The 18101-nt window shown below is 55.3% G+C and overlaps 1 protein-coding gene across 1 annotated transcript; it reads right to left on the reverse strand.

Moving 5' to 3' along the window:
* Window positions 1-1853: 1853 nt before the first annotated feature.
* Window positions 1854-16781, reverse strand: C2H8orf82 (chromosome 2 C8orf82 homolog). Its single transcript, XM_074946710.1, has 3 exons — window positions 16638-16781; window positions 9361-9409; window positions 1854-3003 (listed from the first exon to the last, which is right to left on the reverse strand). Exons 1-3 carry the CDS (start codon window positions 16779-16781, stop codon window positions 2558-2560), a joined length of 639 nt encoding a protein of 212 aa, XP_074802811.1. The 3' UTR covers window positions 1854-2557.
* Between the last annotated feature and the right edge of the window lie 1320 nt (window positions 16782-18101).

Consider the following 18101-nt stretch of genomic DNA (forward strand, 5'->3'; position numbering starts at 1 on the left):
ATGCCAGGGGCAGTGCATCCTGGCTAAGGTTAGGGTCCCGCTCAAAAGCTGTCAGGGAGCATTAAGTCCCTGGGAAAAAAGCCTTTTAAGAGGAGGTTTGAGCAGCTCAGCGACCTTGCGCATTGATGGCTTTTGGCAGGGAACCCGACCGTGCTCTGTGCTGGGGCAGCAGAGGGTAGATTCAACCCCCGGGGCAGGCCGGCATGAGACCTCGGCTTGCTGGTGTCGATCACACCCGTAAGGAAGCCAGGATCTGTGGTGTGAGCAGCGCGTGGGCAGCGGGCTGGGATCCTAAGCCCCCAAACAGGAAACGCCCTGGGCCAGAGATCAACAAAAGCCCAGAAGCTGATGGGAGTTTTGCCAGCTTGAAGGATGGCAGGATTAGGCCCATTAAAAGGCATCTGGGTGGGATCGACCCAGCATTTATTTAGCGACTGGGTTAGTGGCCCTCGGGGCAGCGCATCGAGACCTCCCGTCAACGTGACCAGCCAGATAAGAACGGTCTCTCGTTTATGGGCAGTACTTGGGGCTGGGGTGGAAGCCAGCAGAGGGCGGCAAGGGGCATCGCAATCACCGTCAGCCCCATGGGGAGGCCCAAGTCTGCAGCCTGGCACTCTGAGGCAGGGAGGGGGATCCGTAGGCCCTGGGGTCGAGTGAAGCTCGGTAGTTACCTCAGGGGGCTAATGGGCTTGGGGTGCTGATCCCCAGTGGGCAGGTTAATGCCTTCCCAGGGGAGACCCTTCCCTTCTCACTTAGTGGCCTGGGGCTCTGGGCAGCACTGGCTAAAGATTCTCCATCATGCAGGCACCTCAGTCCTGCCCTGCCGCCCCTCCACCCCCGACCCTCACCCCAGTCTAGTGCAGCCCGGCAGCTGCAGCTCAGGGGGTCTGGTCCACACCAGGAGGGGTTTGCCAGAGCAGATGATCTCTACAGGCAACCCCCCCTCGTGGGAGTGCTTCTGTCAGTCTAGCTTAACCCGGCTCCCCTCACGGAACAGAACTCGGCAAAGGGGCTTTTTGGCTGGTTTGGCCGTGCCTAGCCTGGGGCTTTTGCTAGCACGGCTCCGGGGGCTCGGAGGGTGGGGTTTTCACACTCCAAACTGACATTGCTTGGCCGGTAAAGATTCCTTCAGCAGACCAGTCCTGACCCATAGTCCCCTCCTATTCCAGCCCCACACTCAGCCCCACTGCTCTGCAGACACCCCCAACCCCCCCCCATTCCAGCCCCGCACTCAGCCCCACTGCTCTGCAGGTGCCCCTAAGTCCTCACCCCCCCACCCCCCATTCCCGAGCCTCTTGGGAGCAGAGATGGCAAACTGTGACTGCGGCTGACTGAGAATAGCTGCTGGCTGGAAACTGAGTCAGAACTGGAACCAGGTTTCTAGAGGTCCCAGGCCGTGGTGTGAGTCCTCCCCACTGCCCCTGTGTCTCCCCAGTAACAAGCTGTGGCCGGGGAAGCTGGGTGGGTCAGGCAATTTCCCCTCTCAGAAAGTGGGTTATCTGCAGCACGCGGTTATGAAACAGCAGAGAGTTTTTTAAACACTGTTTTTACGGCAGTTTAAGCTCCTGGTTCCCATGACTAATCCCAGCCCTCCCGGTTCAGAGCGTGCCAGAGATAAACACGCCGGAGCCTCGCTGCGAGCGCCGCTGGGCTCCCACGAGCCGTCCCACTCAGCCACCCAGGAGCTCAGAGGAGCCTGCCTAGGCGGGGATCTGTACCAGCACAAAGCACCACGGGCCCCATGGCTCAGCATGGCGAGAAGCCGGGCAATGGGGCACGGAGGCTAATCTTGCCAATTCTCTCCTTCCACTCCCAGCAGCCTCTCCTGCTATGGACAGGCAGGGCAGATCTGATGTTGGCGTGGTGGTGGTGGTGGGGGGGGGGTCAATCAGCGGGCTCTTTCCCCACAGCACTCACCACTTTCTGCGCTGAGGAAGGGCAGACACACTGAGCACCAAGCAATGCAGCAGGCCCCGGGCCCACACTGAATTCGCAGATCCTTAAAATGGGGAGGGGGTGAGAGAGGAGAGGGGCTGAGGAAGGAGAGGGGCCCTGGGCTGTGGAGTTTGTAGGGCCACAGGTGAAGGAATCATGGATTCTGGGTCTGCCCCACCCCACGCTGCTCTCCAGGGACAGAATCCCAGCCCAGCTCCCCACACAATGGCAAACCAGGGGCTCCGTTCATCTCCGGCTTGGCCATCTGCTTGGACCAGAGGGGACAAGAGCTTCTGCTCCCACTAAGAGGTGGCTGTCGGAGGTCAGGGCCGCCCAGCCCAATCTAGAGCCTTACGTGCAGCCCATGGGGTTCGAGGGCACCCACACCCCGGTTGGAGAAGAGGCCCATGGAGGCCCTGCAAGCAGCCAACCTCGGGGCTGCCTGGCCCAAGGTGGCCTACGTATGGCAGGGCAGCCAGGGGTGGGCTGCAGAGAGGGGGCTGGGTGCGACCTGCTCCAGTGAGCGCCAGGGAGGTGCTGTCCTCAGGCTGTTGGGAAGCACCCAGCATAGCTGCAGAGGGCCAAGCTCTGGGCCAGTCAGCCTCACCGGCGACACCCTGGCTCAGGCACTGCTGCTCGAGCGGATCAGCTGGACCAGCTCGTTGGTTAGGGTGCAGCGCTTGCCCTGCCAGTGGAAGTGGGTGGGGGGCCCGCCGGCACCCCGGCGGTACTCAAAGCAGGGGCTCAGCTCGAAGGCCAGGGCTGATTTCACCAGCCCCACGCCGCCGGCTTTCTGCGGGGCCGGGTGGTAGACACGCCCGTTCTCGGGGAACATCACTAGCTTCTCCGGCTCGAAGCTGACCACCAGCCTGTCTCCGCCACCGCAGTAGGAGAGCAGCTCCTCGCCCGCCTGGCCCCGCAGCAGGTGGGTGAAGACGATGGGGCGGTCGTCGCAGCGCACGAAGTTGTGCTCTCGGCCGCAGGGGGAGAGGTAGGGGAAGGCGTCCTGGTAGCGCCCACTCCGGTTCAGCTGCAGTTGTTTGAAGAAGAAGGCGAGGAACTTCTTATCTGGGAAGCAGAGAGAAACCACGGGGGGTTCAGAGGCCGGTGAACTAGATTGGTGCGCACTGCAATGCTGAAGCCTGTTTTACCCAACACGCCTCCCCCCGTCAGCGAGCGCCTTCATTAGAAGCCCCATATGCCAGGCCAGCGAAAGGCACGTTCCCTGAGGGGGCTCGGGAGCGCCCCCAGGAACCTCGGCACGGGACTCGCTCTGGGCTGCAATTCATGCCAAACCCAACTCAAAGTGCACGCTGAGGAGGACGGAGGCCCGCAGGCCTCACATGGACCTGTTGACTGATCTGCTCTTGGAGATGCCCTGTTCTGATTCAGGGAGCAGCCGCCTCCCCATTGCCTGTTATTTCAATGCAGTTACAGGCCTTTAAACAATGTCTCCCTTGGAAATGAGCAAAGCTGCACCTGGCCCCTTCCCTCTCCAGAGCTCTGCCAGGCTAATCAGGAGGCTGCAGCAGAGCTAACCCTGGAAATATCACTCCTGATTAACTCCGGTCTCTAAAAGGCCCCCGCATTCCTCTCTCTGCTGACTGCACGCCGCGCATCTCCAGCCGTCTTCTGACAGGCTGCTACGGGCTGTATGGGGCTAAGGAATCAGCCCTTGCTGTTACCGGCCACCTACAGCTCTCTGGACACTCTGCTTCCAGCCCTGCATAGTCGGCATGATCTTTAGAACCAAGGGGCCTCGTCAGACCTCTTTCCCCGGGTGGCTTGAACCTCCTGGGGGCACTCCCGAGTTGCACCGGAGCACTACAGAGGCCAGCCTAGCACTGACAGCGCCTCTCTTGCCAGACTCCCACTTATCCCCCTAAGTGGGCAAAGCAGGAAAGTGAAACACACAAGATCTGGTCAGTTTCATGGCTTTGCTCTGTGGCCAGGAAGCAGGAAAGAGAGAGGGACAGGAGACCCTGTTCTTTGCTCCTCCATTTCCTCCTTTCACCCCCCTCCCTGAATCCCTCCGATGGCTCCCCTTTCTTCACCATATGAAATCCAAACTCCTTGGCTCTGGCTTTCAGCGTTGTCTCCTCCTCAGCCCCTCCCCCCCCGTCTCCCCTTCTTCTCCCCTCTTAGGGTGACCCGACATCCTGATGCTAGGGGCTTTGTCTTTTATATGCAACTATGCCGCCCCGCCCCTCCAAAACAGGGTCCTGATTTTTCATGCTTGCCCTCTAGTCACCCTACCCACTTCTCCAGGTCTCAAGGCCCCATTTAGCCATTCCTTCCAGAGGACCTTTGTCTGTCCTCCTGTCCCACTGCCTTTGCATGGAACATCCTTCCCGAGCTCCTCTGCAGGGCCATGTCCCCTCTGCATGCCAGTCTTTGGGCCTACAGAAACTAACTGGCTCCTTATGGGGAGGCTGGGGCTGCCTGGGGAGAACCTAGCCAGCTCACGAAAAAAAACCCAGTGTTAGCCTGAGTGACCAAGGCCACCTTGATCACATCCCTCGCATGTTGCGCCCCTCAGCTCGCGTCTTCTCCAATGGAGGTTCTTTGGGGTGGGGCCCTTTTGTCTTTGGAAAGCGCCTGGCACATGGTGAGCGCCACAGAAAATGAGCCACGCGTTCATTACCAGACGAGAGGGCACCAGCATAGCCCTCCCGGCAGAGCCCCGCTCCATTTGTCACAGTCTCTCTCTCGTTTGCTTTTAAATCTATTGCTAAGATCTCACATATTCTTGAAAACCGACACAAATGATTATTTGAAAACGGGAAGCCCCATCGGTCAGTGCATGTGGGGTTGGAAATATTCCCCACAGGGTTTAAAAGGGTGAGAGAGAAGAGTTCTCGAGGGTGGTCCCAGGGGTATAAGAGAAGACGTATGATCCAATTGTTATTTAGGGTATGTATTACAATAGCAGCCAGAGGCCTGGACTGGACTCAAGTTGGGTTTGGGGCTGAACATATGATACATGAAGAAAGTCGCTTCCTCGAGGAATTTACAATCTAAAAAGGCAAGCGACGCACAGAGGGGAGGAGAGAGGACTATAGAGGTCTATGCCCGGCTCTGCCACCGAGATGCTGCGTGACCTTGGGAAAAGTCTCTTAATGGCTCTGTGCCTCAGTTAACCAACAGGGGCAAGGACACTGACCGACATTACAGGACTTCAGTTGTGTGTGTGCAGAGAGGGCTTTGGCTGGGGCACAGCAATGAAACTCAGAGAATTACAACAGCTAAAAGCAAGGGGATGACACTGATCTGTCTAGGTTCTTCAGTACTACTGGGACAAAGGCCAGTCATGAGATTGCCTTACAAACAGCTCACGAAAGCTCATGCTCAAATAAACTGGTTAGTCTCTAAGGTGCCACAAGTCCTCCTTTTCTTTTTACGAATACAGACTAACATGGCTGTTACTCTGAAAACAGCCATTTGTGTACCCTCCCCTCCTTCCCCCGTCAGGTAGGGAAGTGCAGTTACCTCCATTTTACCAATGGGGAACTGACACACAGAGAGACTAAGGGACTTGTCCAGTGACACAGCCGCATGCCTTAGTCACCAGACCCTCCTCCCTGACGTGCTGAACAGAAGAGCTTCCTCACAGCAAGGCCCATTGAACCGTGGAGCAGTTGCCCAAAGGAAGGAGTTTGGGACTGGGCAAAGCGCTGGTGAATCGACAGGGACTGATCTTGCACTGGTCCCTGGGGAATGGGCTAAAGGAAACCTAACAGGATGCCTGAATCCTAGGATGAGATGCAAATCACCCTGTTTTCCACAGAGGTAGAAGTCGCTTGCTGAAACCTACGTGCTGACTACGATGCTTCCCAAGAACTCCGGCCAGATTCCCATCTCAACTTCCGCCCCAGACATCTAGAGTCACTCCAGAGATCTACACCAGCACAACCAAGCTCCGACTGTAGCTCAGGGAAGTGTGTGCACAAAGGAGGGGTGACAGCAAGTCACACTGGCAGGCTGGGGGACTCTCCTTTGGCGGAGGACTCTGGCTGGTCATAGTGAAGCAGCTGAGTTTGGCCAGGGAACGTTTGCCCACTACACCCCCCCCACAGCTGCCGGGCTGTTCCCATAATAAAGCCCGATACCAACGCTGGCCAGCTTTGTCGCTCACGGATCTTTCGAGGGGCACAAGCTGACGAGAAAAAACAAGGAGTTGTTGGGGCATCTTGTGGGTCACTACAAAAACTAATTTCCCCCTGCTGAGACTCACACCTTCTTGTCAACTGTTTGAAATGGGCCACCTTGTTTACATTGGCCTCATTAGCACTACAAAAGTGATTTCCACCCCTTCTTCTCAACTGTTGAGAATAGCCCACTTCCACCTTAATTGAATTGGCTCGTTAGCACTCACCCCCCACTTGGTAAGGCAACTCCCATCTTTTCATATGCTGTATATTTATACCTCCCTACTGTATTTTCCACTTCATGCATCTGATGAAGTGGGTTTTAGCCCACGAAAACTTATGCCCAAATACAGTTGTTGGTTTCTAAGGTGCCACAAGGACTCGTCGTTGTTTTTGCTGATACAGACTAACACGGCTACCCTCTGAAAGCTCACAAGATGCATTTTCAGGTTAGTTTTATGTAACAAAGATAATGAAGTAATAAAAGTCACAGCTGCCTGTTTGCCAAGTGAATTGTGTCCTAGAGCAATCAGGCAATTCACAAATCACCTTTAAAATACTATTTAGCAGCAATGCTGCCTCTGCACCTACTGGGCCAGCTAGAGCTGCTGAGAGCTTATGGAAAACCTGCAGCTCAGGGAGAAGTCATTTGGCAAAAGCAAATTACTTCCCAGTATTTATTAGTTTAGACCCTGCTGTGTGGATCCATTTTTGTTTGCTAATGGTGTCTTTTATTCCTTTGTTTCTCCTCGCCTCCTTTATCAAGCAATGTCACAGCTTTCTTCCAGAACGGTGCCAGGAAGGGGGTGGACATATTGTGGCTGATTGTTCACCCAAAATACAGCGAGGGGAAGCCAACAGTAGCTGCTCACCCTCTACTGCCTCTTTCAATCCGGGCCGTAGAGAGAGTGAAACAGGCAGAAGGTTTAACAGGTAGGGGAGACGTGAACAGAAGTTATGACTGGCAAGAGCTGAATCCCTGGAGTTGCGCAAATGAAATAAATATGCAAAAGGCACTGCGCTGTCTTTGCTAGGGAATTTGCTGCTGGAGAAAGACTGAATTGCAAACAGTTTTTAAAAGGAACACTAACTGGGATGGACCGAAATGGAGCTGGAGCTCAAAGATGGTGCCAGGACTAGAGGGAAGTCCCAGATGCCGGGTAGTAAGAGGCCTAGCTGTGCCTGCAGCCAAGAGACCCTGAGCTTTGGCCGCAGTGGGACAGACCTATTCGCTCCCCCAATCTCCGTCTTGACCTGAGCAGAAGGCAGCCCAGATGAAGATTCAGCATTGCATGCTGGGACCTGTAGTCTCTGCGGCTGCAGAGCTATATTTAAAGTTGTGGGGGGCTGCAGTTTGCTCTGTTCTGCGGGGCAAGGTTTGGGACTCATGACTGCTCGTTTCCCCCGCCCCAAACCCTGATTGTTAAGAAGTGGGGAAGCTGATGTAATGGCCAGGGAACACAGCAAGGGGTAGCTGTCAGGTGGCCCATTCAGGAGAGGGCCAGACCCCGCTGGCATGCTCGCAACAAGCCTGGTGAGTCACGTTGCTAAGGGGTGGCAGGCCAAGCAGGGCCATTGGCAGGAAGCGGATCAGAGGACTTAGGGTCTAAATCCCATTTTTCAGCTCGTGTGAAAACATCGGTGGATCTTAAAGCCCCATTTAAGGTTTAACTGGCCAGTTGTTGCAGCCTCTGACGAGGGGGTAGGGTTATGGGGGGGGGGGGGGGTAGCAGATTAACAGGGACCTGCTAAGAGGGAACATGGCACCGTGATGTGACAGGCTTCACTGACCCAAACCCCCCTGCGCTCATCCAGGCTACGAGGGGCGAGAACTAATATCAAGGCAACCTCCCATTGAAATCACATTCTCTCCTCACCCACTGCCCCAGGCCCAGCGAGCTGCTGGTACAGGGGGGCAGGGATTTGCCTGCGGCTGAGATGCTCTAACAACACGCAGGTCCATCTGTCTCCGGTGATCAGCCAGCCGTGATTTTCAGAGCCCGATTAAGGATTACAATCGCACACGCAGCTCTTAAACACCAGCCCATGAGAAGGGGATGAGTGCGGCTCCAGAGGAAGATAAAAATCCTGCAGAGGAGCTAAATGAGGGGATTTTAGAAATCATCTCCAGGCTTAGCCCTGAACATTCCCGTGGGGCTCTCACTTTCATGATCCCAGCCGGGCCGCTCCCCTTCTGTCCCTGCAAAGGGGTGTGTAACACAGCTCAGATCGCAGCAGCGAGTGTGGAGGAAGTCAGTGCAGGAGTCCTGCAGGCAGACCCCAGACTAACACCCTCCTGCGAGCAGCAAGGGAGACTGGGTTTCTGCAGTGGGACCCATGGGTGATCAGCGGTGGGGCTGGAGAACTGAGCTGAGTTATATCCCTCACACCGCACCAGGCTGTCTCCATGCCTAGGAAGTGAGGCAGAATATAGATTTACCAGTGATAGCCTGGGACACATTCACACCCGCACAGCAGTAGTAGCCTTACGGCCTTGGAGGGCTGCAGCCACTAGAGGGCAGCATGGTCACACAACGAAGGGGTCTGACGGTTTCCAGCTGGCAGAGGGCAGCGGTGGCCAGAGATCCTGGGAGGACAGCATTGTCCGACTACACATGCCTGCCTCTTTCCTCACCAAGTGCTCTCAGGAGCCGCTTGGCCCATTCCAAGCACTGCCTAGTGTTGGCACAGCTGTTCAACCAAGAGGCAGCTAGGGGAAGGAACTGAGCCAGGCGGCACCACTCGGTTCAGCTCACCCCTCTCCACGCCTCCCTCGAGTCAGGAGAGAGACCCCGACCCAGAGCGGTGGGAAAGGGAGCGCACAGGGCCCTAGGGGGCTGAGTTTCATGCCTCAGCTAAAAATGGTAATTTGAATAGCACGGCATCTCCTAGCACCATGCTAGGGCAGTGGGGCCGACGCTGACTCAGAGGGGAGAACGCCCCCCTGCTGCTCCCTGCAGCACAGCGCCCCTGACTGCTTCACTGGAGTCTGCACCGCCCCAGAGGGGAGAGCACCCCATAGGGTCCCATCGGATGAGTGACAATACTGAGGAGAGAATTCCCTACTGATTCACGCTCTCTCCTTCCTGGGGCAAGGGAGATTTTCCTCACAGGTCTCCCATCCAAATGCTGAGCCAGCCCAATCCTGCTTAGCTTGCGAGTGCCAAGTTCACAGACGGGGGAAGAGAAATCATCCCCTCATTGGAGAGGTGACAAGGGAGAGCAGAACCGGGCATGTGGAGCAGGGGCCCAGTGTGCGGGGAAGGGAAGGCGTTACCTTTAAAACAGGTGATGAAGTTCTTCACTTTGGCATCGTCCAGGAAAAGCTGCAAAACAAGGCAAGAGAGGCGGACGGTGAAGATCAACCTGCCACAGCACAGCAGGGGCTCCTCCAGAGGACCGTGCCCCAGAGGTCATGGGAGACATTTCAGAGCCTTGCGTCTGCGGCTCCAGGAGTCCATGGCCCAACTATCCTACCCTATAGCATGGGCAAAGCATGGGCCGTGGAGCTCTGCGGCTGCCCTTTGATCATGATGGAGAATGGCAGGCAGAGACCTGCAGTCTCAGGATGAGGCTACAGTGGGCCCCAACGTGATACAAATTAGGTGAGACCGAATGGCCCTTGCCACGTTGCCATCATGCACCTGCGCTGGACATTGACTCTGCTTTGGAGCAGCGGCTCCATGTTGTCGCCGCATCCAGTCAATGATCCCAGCTTCCTATTTGCTCCTCTCATCCCAATTTACACATGAACACGGCCAGCCAGGTGCCCCCCTGCCCAGCTGCAGGGAATGAGTAACTCACTGGAGCCACAAGGAGTTTCCAGTGTCCTCTGGGGTCGTGAAGAGAACTGGGCCTCTGATGTTCTGGCCATGCAGCCGTCCCCTCCCCTGGGTCTTGTTCCTACCAGTGGGAACTAACAAGCGGGCTGATTCTCAGATGTGCTGAGCACCTGCGGCTCCCACTGAAATCAGGGGTCCTCTGGGCACTCAGCCTCATTGAAAATGAGGCCGTCCATCCCTGCTCCCCACAGCAGAGAGGGGCAATTCTGCAGCAGCCACAAACAGCCACAAAGCCTGAATTCACCAGGATCATTAATGTACAGAGCAGGCAGACACATCTCAGCACTGCAGATGCTTCTTTAGCACTAATTACAACTCCTAATCTCTCCGGCTATGACTAATTCACCATTAATTCAGTAAGCGGTTAATGCAGAAAAAATGATCAATTGAGGCTAACGGATTAGAGAGGCACAAACAGCCCGGAGGGTTAGAAGAGGGCCAGATGGAACTTCCCAAGCCCAGAAGAGACTATTTCATCGGTCTGATGCGTCCCAGGATTGAGATCTCACATGGGGCTTATTAATAAGTTTCACTTGGCTTTGAAAGCAGGCCAGCCTGCTGACCCTACAGCTAGCATGCTGCTATCCTGCCTGGGAAACCCAGCCTCGATCCCCTTTGTTCCTGGCAGTGATGCTGCATGGACAGTGCCCTCCAGCCCCTGGCAAGCAAGGGGAGTGACTGCAATTTGCTCAGCAACAATCTGCCTGGCTGCTTTAGGGGTGGCATTAATGAATGCTGGAAGGCCTTCCCTCAGCGCTGCAGCCACCTGCATGAATCAGAGGAGAGCAGAAGGGGGCATGGTGGGGGCAGAGGGGAGCTGCTGTTGGCTCCAAGGAGCCAGGAATTCCCACAAACGAAACAAGGAACAGATTTCATCTGCCTCCTGGTGGAGAGGAGTCTGCTCCCCAGGGTTTGTCCACAGTTCATACACAGTGTAACTAACCCGGGCACAGGCTGCTACGGCTTGGCCTAGGGGAGTAACTCCATTAGCTGGGAGTCCGTAGCAGGCGGCTCTCGTCACTGGAGCCGGCTGCTAGAGGGGGGTCAGAGGCGCCACGCGAGCGTATTGCAATAGCCTCTTAGCCAAGGGCCTCTCCCCACCAACCTGACCCTGCATTTGAACCAGACAGCAACCTCAGCAAAGCTACCGCCCCACCCATTACCGAGCGACGTCGCCTCCATCCTTCAGGCTGGAACGGACACAGCCTCACCGGTCCCCAGCCCCTTCCTTCTGGGGCTGTGCCACCCTTGGGTGATGGCAGGGATCAGGCTGTGCTTACAGTCACTTATTTGAGGACTTTGGCACGGTAATATGCATTGTTAGCGTTTTAGCACCACCTGGTGGCACAACTGGGGAACTGTCACTTTAAGCCAACCATGCACACTCCAGACAAAAAACACCTAACAGCCATCCAACAACGACAACAAACTTCACAACTCACAGACCACCACTTCTGGGAGACTCCACAGCACTCCATGACACACCAATATCATCAGTTTATCAGGACAACCCCTAACCGGAGGTGAATTATCTGTCCTCTCCAAGGGACCAAACTTCTGCCCCATCACAGAACCTGATACCATACTAACATGTGGAGAGCTAGAAGAAATCTTTTGCCACCTCTGCCTCCCAGGATTCTTTCACAACAATGACGACACCACCCACAACTACCGCGTTCCCACCGACAATCATAGGAAAAAAGAACCCTCTGACGACACCACACAGTGGACAAAACCACACACTTGATCGTTACATTGATTGGCTGTGAAATCCTTAACACAAATCACAACCACCACAATCCCTCCACCGTCAAGAGAACGGCTATACAGTCCCTGAAATCCAGCCACCAGAAAACGATCAAACCAGCAGACGGAGGGGGTGCCATCATAGTTCTCGACCAGGATGACTATGTCAACGAGGCCAATTGACACTCTCAGACACCACTTACCATAAGAAACTCAAAGAAGACCCCACACCACAATTCACCAGGAATTTAAAGGATGCCATCAAATCCTTCCCCAAACAACTCCAAGAGAAACTATACAACCTCACCCCCCAAGAGACCACCCCAGGGACCTTCTACATGCCTCCCAAGGGAGCCCAGGCAGGTCCATCATATCTGGCCATTGTACTCTTACTGAAGTAACATCAGGACTCATAGAAACCATCTTCAACGCACTCGCCACACAAAGGGCCAGCTTGCTCCAGGACACAATCAACTTCCTCCAGAAACTCTGCAACATTAACTGCCTCCTTCAGAACACCATCCTTACCACCATGGACGTCACCTCCCTATACAACAACATTCCTCACAATGACGGCATGGCTGCCTTCCTCAAATATCTACAAAACAATGGACAACACTCAGGTATCCACCCCAAACACATATCCAAACTCATCCATTACATCCTCACCCATAACAATTTCACATTCAGCAACAATGGGAACAGCAATGGGTAATGGCTCCCCAATATGCCAACTTCTTCATGGGCACCTTGAGGAGGAATTTCTGGACAAATGCACCATGAAACAAATGACATACCTGAGATATATCTGGACAGATGACCTAAGCTCCCTTGTAGATTTCCACCACAACTTCAACCACCAGCACCCACCCATTAAACTCTCTTTAGAACATTCCTGCACCAGCATCAACTTCCTGCACACCACGATCAGCTTCAGCAGTGGAGCCCTACAGACAACTACATACAAAACACTCACAGATCACGCATCCAGTAACAACCCCAAACACACCAAGAAATAAATCTGTTATCTACAGTCAGGCACTCAGATACCACAGAATATGCTCTGAGGAGAAAGTCCAGGATACACACGTTAACATACTTAAATCTACCTTCACTAAACAAGGACACTTCACCAGAGAAGTAGATCATGTCATGGAAGAGGCCACAAATGCCTCAAAAGAACCTGCTTCAATACAGAAAAGAAACTCTCTCTGACTTCACATCTCTAGTTGTCACTGTCATGGAGTCCCTGGGCGATGCTCTGGAACTGCTCCCCATGAAGCCAGTCAGGACTCTGGGGCAGTCGCCTTTCTGTGAGCAGCCTGTCTGCAGGACACACAGCTCACACAGCTTCCACCTTCCTGGGTCTGACCTCGGAGCATTCAGCATCCTCTGCCCCTCCGTGCACTTCCCCCAGCGAGTCCGCTCAGGCAGGGCTCCTGGGGAAGCCAGAGGGTCCTGCCCCCCAACTTCGCAGTCAGATGTGACTCTCAGCCAGCCAGTAAAACAGAAGGTTTATTAAACGACAGGAACATGGTCTAAAACAGAGCTTGTAGGTGCAGAGAACGGGACCCCTCAGCTGGGTCCATTTTGGGGGGCAGTGAGCCAGACAACCATGTCTGCCCTTCACTCCATGTCCCAGCCAGCCCCAAACTGAAAACTCTCTCCAGCCCCTCCTCCCCTGAGCTTTGTTCCTTTCCTGGGCCAGGAGGGCACCTGATTCCTTTGTTCTCCAACCCTTTAGCTCTCACCTTGCAGGGGGGAAGGGCCCAGGCCATCAGTTGCCAGGAAACAGGGTGTCGGCCATTCTCTGTGTCCAGACCCCTGCACACACCTGCCCTCTAGGGCTCTGCAATGATCATACACCTTTACCCCACCCCCTAGATACTTAAGAACTGCCTAGGGGAAACTGAGGCACCCCCACATTATTCAGAGGAAACATTAAGAACAGTCCCACACCACCCCACACTGGAACCCATACAGGGTAACACTAAACAGTTACAATGCATACTTGATGGGGACCCCAACAGGAAAGAAATCTTTCCCGAACCCCCTCTTCTGGCCTTCAAACAACACCCACACCCAACCTTATCAAGCTCTCATTAGAAGCAAGCTCCCCATACACCAGGACCCACCAACTCAAAGTGGCACCAGACTCTGCCAGAACAGATACAAAACCTATTGACCCCTCCTCTGCTATGATGTTCAATGCCCCCATAACACACCTTTCAAGATCCATGGGTCCTACACATGCCTATCACATGTGCTGTACCTCATCCAGTGCATTAAATCCCTCCATAACAACTATGTGGGTGAAACCAGACAATCACTATGCTCTCAAATGAATTCACACAGGAAAAAGACAAAAGCACCGTATAAACTGTGGGTGAAGTCTTTCCACAAAGCAATTGTTCTATATCTGACCTCTCAGTTCTCATCTTCACAGGAAACCGGCACAACACCTTCAAAAGACGAGCCTTGGAGTTAAATTCATAACTTTGCTAGACACTAAAAATCATGATCTTAATAAAGACACTAAATTTATGGCTTCTTACAACAATCAATAACCCAATAACTCCCTTTTTTTGTTCTATGACCGGAAGGGTGTTAATTGGCCACTTCACCTTGAATAGTCCCTTAGAATATTCATGAACTATTTATGTGAAACACCCTGGTCCGGCTTGTATTTAGCCGTGACCCGTTGGGTATGTCTACACGGCCATTAAAAACCCACGCTGGCCTGTCCCCGCTGACTTGGGCTCCGGCTAAGGGGCTCTTTAATCGCACTTTAGACGTTCGGGCTAGGGCTGGAGCCTGGGCTCTCGGAACCTGCAAGGTGCGAGGGTCCCAGAGGCCTGCAGCCCGAGCCCAAACATCTATCAGAATTAAACAGCCCCTTAGCCCAAGTCAGCCAGCGCAGGCCAGCCATGGGTTTCTAACTGCAGTGTAGGCATACCCTCCGAATACCTTCTCCAGACCTGAAGAGGTCTGTGCAGTTCAAAAGCTTGAAACTCTCTCCAACAGAAGTTGGTCCAACAAAACATATTACCTCCCCCCGCCCCGCCTTGTCTCTCTGATATCCTGGGACCAACACAGCTAAACACTACACACAATCCAGACTCAGTCGCCACCTGAAGGCCAAGAACCAGAGCACAGCACAGCTGCCTACGAATTTACTGAGGGGTGAGAGTGGGGCCTAGGGACCCAACACCTTCCAGCCCTGCAAACTCCCTCCCTTCCCTCCCCACCTAGGAGTCAGACAGCAAGCTGGGTTCTTTCCAGCTCTAACATCGCATCGTCAGGGGCAGTTTTTAAGCACTGACAGCAACAGTCTGTGGCCGGAGAATCTGGGGGTCCTGATGATGACACGACAGGCACAATAAGCTCTAGTTTGCTCCCCTGTATTTATGTCGGTGTCTGTCAAGGCAAGAGACCCGACTCAGATGCACGGCAAGGGGGGGAAGAGGCCATTCTTAGAGACAATGCAGCCAAGCCCTCCCCTCGAGGCAGAGCTGGAAGGAGGCCACAGGGGCTCTCCCTGTCTGGAGGCTGGGAGCAGTGATCTCACCTTACTGCAACTTCATTTTGTGCCCAGCTCTGCCTTGTCCCACATAATGAGGCTGGACAGAATTTATTTTTTTTAATCATTTCATCTGATAATATCCATGTTCATTATTAAACGGTTATCATTTTTATCAATTTACATCTTCACAGTTGTCCAAAGTTATGGGTTTTAAGTATTTTTTCAATTTTTATTGATGTAAATTTTCACCGTTGTGGGAAACTGTTGGGGGGGGGGGTCAGACAATTACTTAACACCAGTAGATGTTGAGATTCAAATAGTTAAATCTTTGTAAAATGTTAAAACACAAACTGACAACATCACATGTTAAAATATACAACGTGAATAGCCTTAAATCAAACCCTGGTATGTTCTCAAGCAGGATTTCTCTTACTTTGCCTATCTGTAAATGTCGGTCATGATGGATGGAAATATTTTGTGGGTTCCTGAGTGTTTGATGAAATCAACATTTACCAGGAAAAAAATCAAATCCTTCCTGGCCACCCCACCTGGCCCTGGTGGTCGATGCTGTTACTGCTCCATTAGTGACTAGAAATTAGCCACTGCCAACTCCCATGATTTGGCATGAAGTGAGCTGTAGCTCACAAAAGCTTATGCTCAAATAAATTGGTTAGTTTCTAAGGTGCCACAAGTCCTCCTTTTCTTTTTGCGGATACCGACTAACACGGCTGCTACTCTGAAACATGATAATTATTGTTTTCCTTAAAGCCCCAGCTCCTGGAGTCACGGGGGTATGGGATGATTTTTTGCCACCCTTCTTAAACAAAAAAGTAAGTTTCTAGCCCCAGTGGCGTGGAGATAGCTTCAAAATGTGCACCCTAAAGGCTCAACAAACAGAAGGCAAATAAAAAGAACCCCAAATCTAGTACATTTACATCACTGCATGATTTTCAGGGAGCCCGATTCATGATTTTCGAACACTTGGGGCTGGCAACGCTGCCTGGCAGAAACGGGGGGCTGCCAGGCTCTGGCACAGCGGGGTTTGCTGTGGCTCCCGAGCCCCACTTTCAGCTCCTGGCCCACGGGGAGAGGCGGCCGCGTCTCCCAGGGCCTCTCCCCGGGCCCCCTTCCCCCACAGCCCCTCTCCTCTCCCCACAGCCCCCCGCTCAGTGCGCCCAGCAACCCCGGCCAGCCCCCTGGGGCCACGCTAGCCTCGGCCCCACGGCAGGGGGCTCCCCGGGATCTCCAGCCTCAGGCTCTTGGCTGGCTCCGCAGAGACGGGTCTGCCCGGCCCCGGGCCCCCGCCCGTCACCGGGGCCTCCGCTCCGCTCCCCGGGCCCGTCACCGGGGCCCGCCCGTCACCGGGGCCTCCGCTCCGCTCCGCTCCGCTCCCCCGGCCCCCGCCCGTCACCGGGGCCTCCGCTCCGCTCCCCCGGGCCGCACCTGGCCCTGGTGGTCGACGTAGTAGAAATACTCCCGGGCGCGGGGCGAGGGGCTCTGGCCCTGCGTGTAGGCGGCGGGGCCCGCGGGCCCGGGGCAGCCGCCGGGCCGGAGCAGGAAGCGGAGCCCGCCGCGGAGCAGCCTCATGGCCGGGGCCGGCCGTGGTTACCCGGGAGCGACGGGTCCGGCCGCGCAGCCGCTCCCCGGCCCCGGGCCCTGCGCTCGCGTTCCGGGCTCCCTCCCCGGGCCGGCCCCAATTAAACCCCCAATTAACCCCCCCCAGTACTGGCCGGCCCCAATTAAACCCCCAATTAACCTCCCCCAGCACTGGCCGGCCCCGCCCTTGTCCCCCCCACAATTACCCCCCCAGTACTGGCTGGTCCCGCCCTTGTCCCCCCCCAATTAACCCCCCCAGCACTGGCCGGCCCTGCCGTTGTCCCCCCCTATTTAACCCCCCCCAGCACTGGCCGGCCCGGCCCTTGGCCCCCCCACAATTACCCCCCCAGTACTGGCTGGTCCCGCCCTTGTCCCCCCCCAATTAACCCCCCCAGCACGGGCCGGCCCCGCCCTTGTCCCCCCCTAATTTACCCCCCCCCAGCACTGGCCGGCCCCGCCCTTGCCCCCCATTACCCCCCAGCACTGGCTGGCCCCGCCCTTGTCCCCCCCAATTAACCCCCCCCCAGCACTGGCCGGCCTGACCCCAATTACCCCCCCAATTAACCCCCCCAGCACTGGCCGGCCGGGCCCCAATAACCCCCCCAATTAACCCTCCCCCAGCACTGGCCAGCCCAGCCCGTCTCCCCCTCCCCTAATTAACCCCCCCCCAGCACTGGCCAGCCTGCCCCCATCTCCCCCTCCCCTAATTAACCCCCCCAGCACAGCTTCTGCCCCCCCAGCACTGCCCAGCCTGCCCCCCCGTATCGCCTACCCCAATTAACCCCCCCCCCAAGCACTGGCCAGCCTGCCCCCCCCCCGTATCACCCTCCCCCAATTAACTCCTGGTCAGCACCCTTCACCCTTTCCCCCTGTCCTTGGTGGACTGATCTCCCCGGGGCCCTCACACAGCAGCAGGAACAGGACTACCTCTGATGTGGTTTTCTGCACCCCAGGCAGGGACATTTCACCTAGAGGGGTGCTAGAAATAGAAACCAGCCCAGGCAAATTCCCCCCATCTGCGGGAAAAGAACCGGACACTCTCATCCTGACTGGGAGGGTGGAACCAGGGGCAGGAAGGGCTGAGAGAGACAGAGGGGCAGGGAATCAGGCCAGAGTTTGCAATGGGATATGGGAACAAGAAAGGCCCGTGTGACATGAGGTGGCATGTGCAGAGGCCTCCCGTCTCCGAGCAGCAGCGAGGGCAGAGTCAGTCACACTCAGTGTAACGTCCCCCTGGCTCAGCCGTGGCCACGTTTGCAATACTCTGTTCATTTCCCAAAGGGCTCCCCTAATTCTGGGGGCCTCCAGTGT

This window comes from Natator depressus, chromosome 2 (genome assembly GCF_965152275.1).
Source record: "Natator depressus isolate rNatDep1 chromosome 2, rNatDep2.hap1, whole genome shotgun sequence".
NCBI lineage: Eukaryota > Metazoa > Chordata > Testudines > Cheloniidae > Natator > Natator depressus.

Bases quoted from the DNA above. Each gene is read 5' to 3' on its own strand.
- C2H8orf82 (XM_074946710.1), bottom strand. From the start codon at position 16,781: ATGAGGCTGCTCCGCGGCGGGCTCCGCTTCCTGCTCCGGCCCGGCGGC. The intron at 9,410-16,637 runs GTGCGGCCCGGG...CTTGTTTTGCAG, and splicing joins ACGTCGACCACCAGGGCCAG to CTTTTCCTGGACGATGCCAA. The intron at 3,004-9,360 runs GTAACGCCTTCC...TCTGCTTCCCAG, and splicing joins CTTCATCACCTGTTTTAAAG to ATAAGAAGTTCCTCGCCTTC.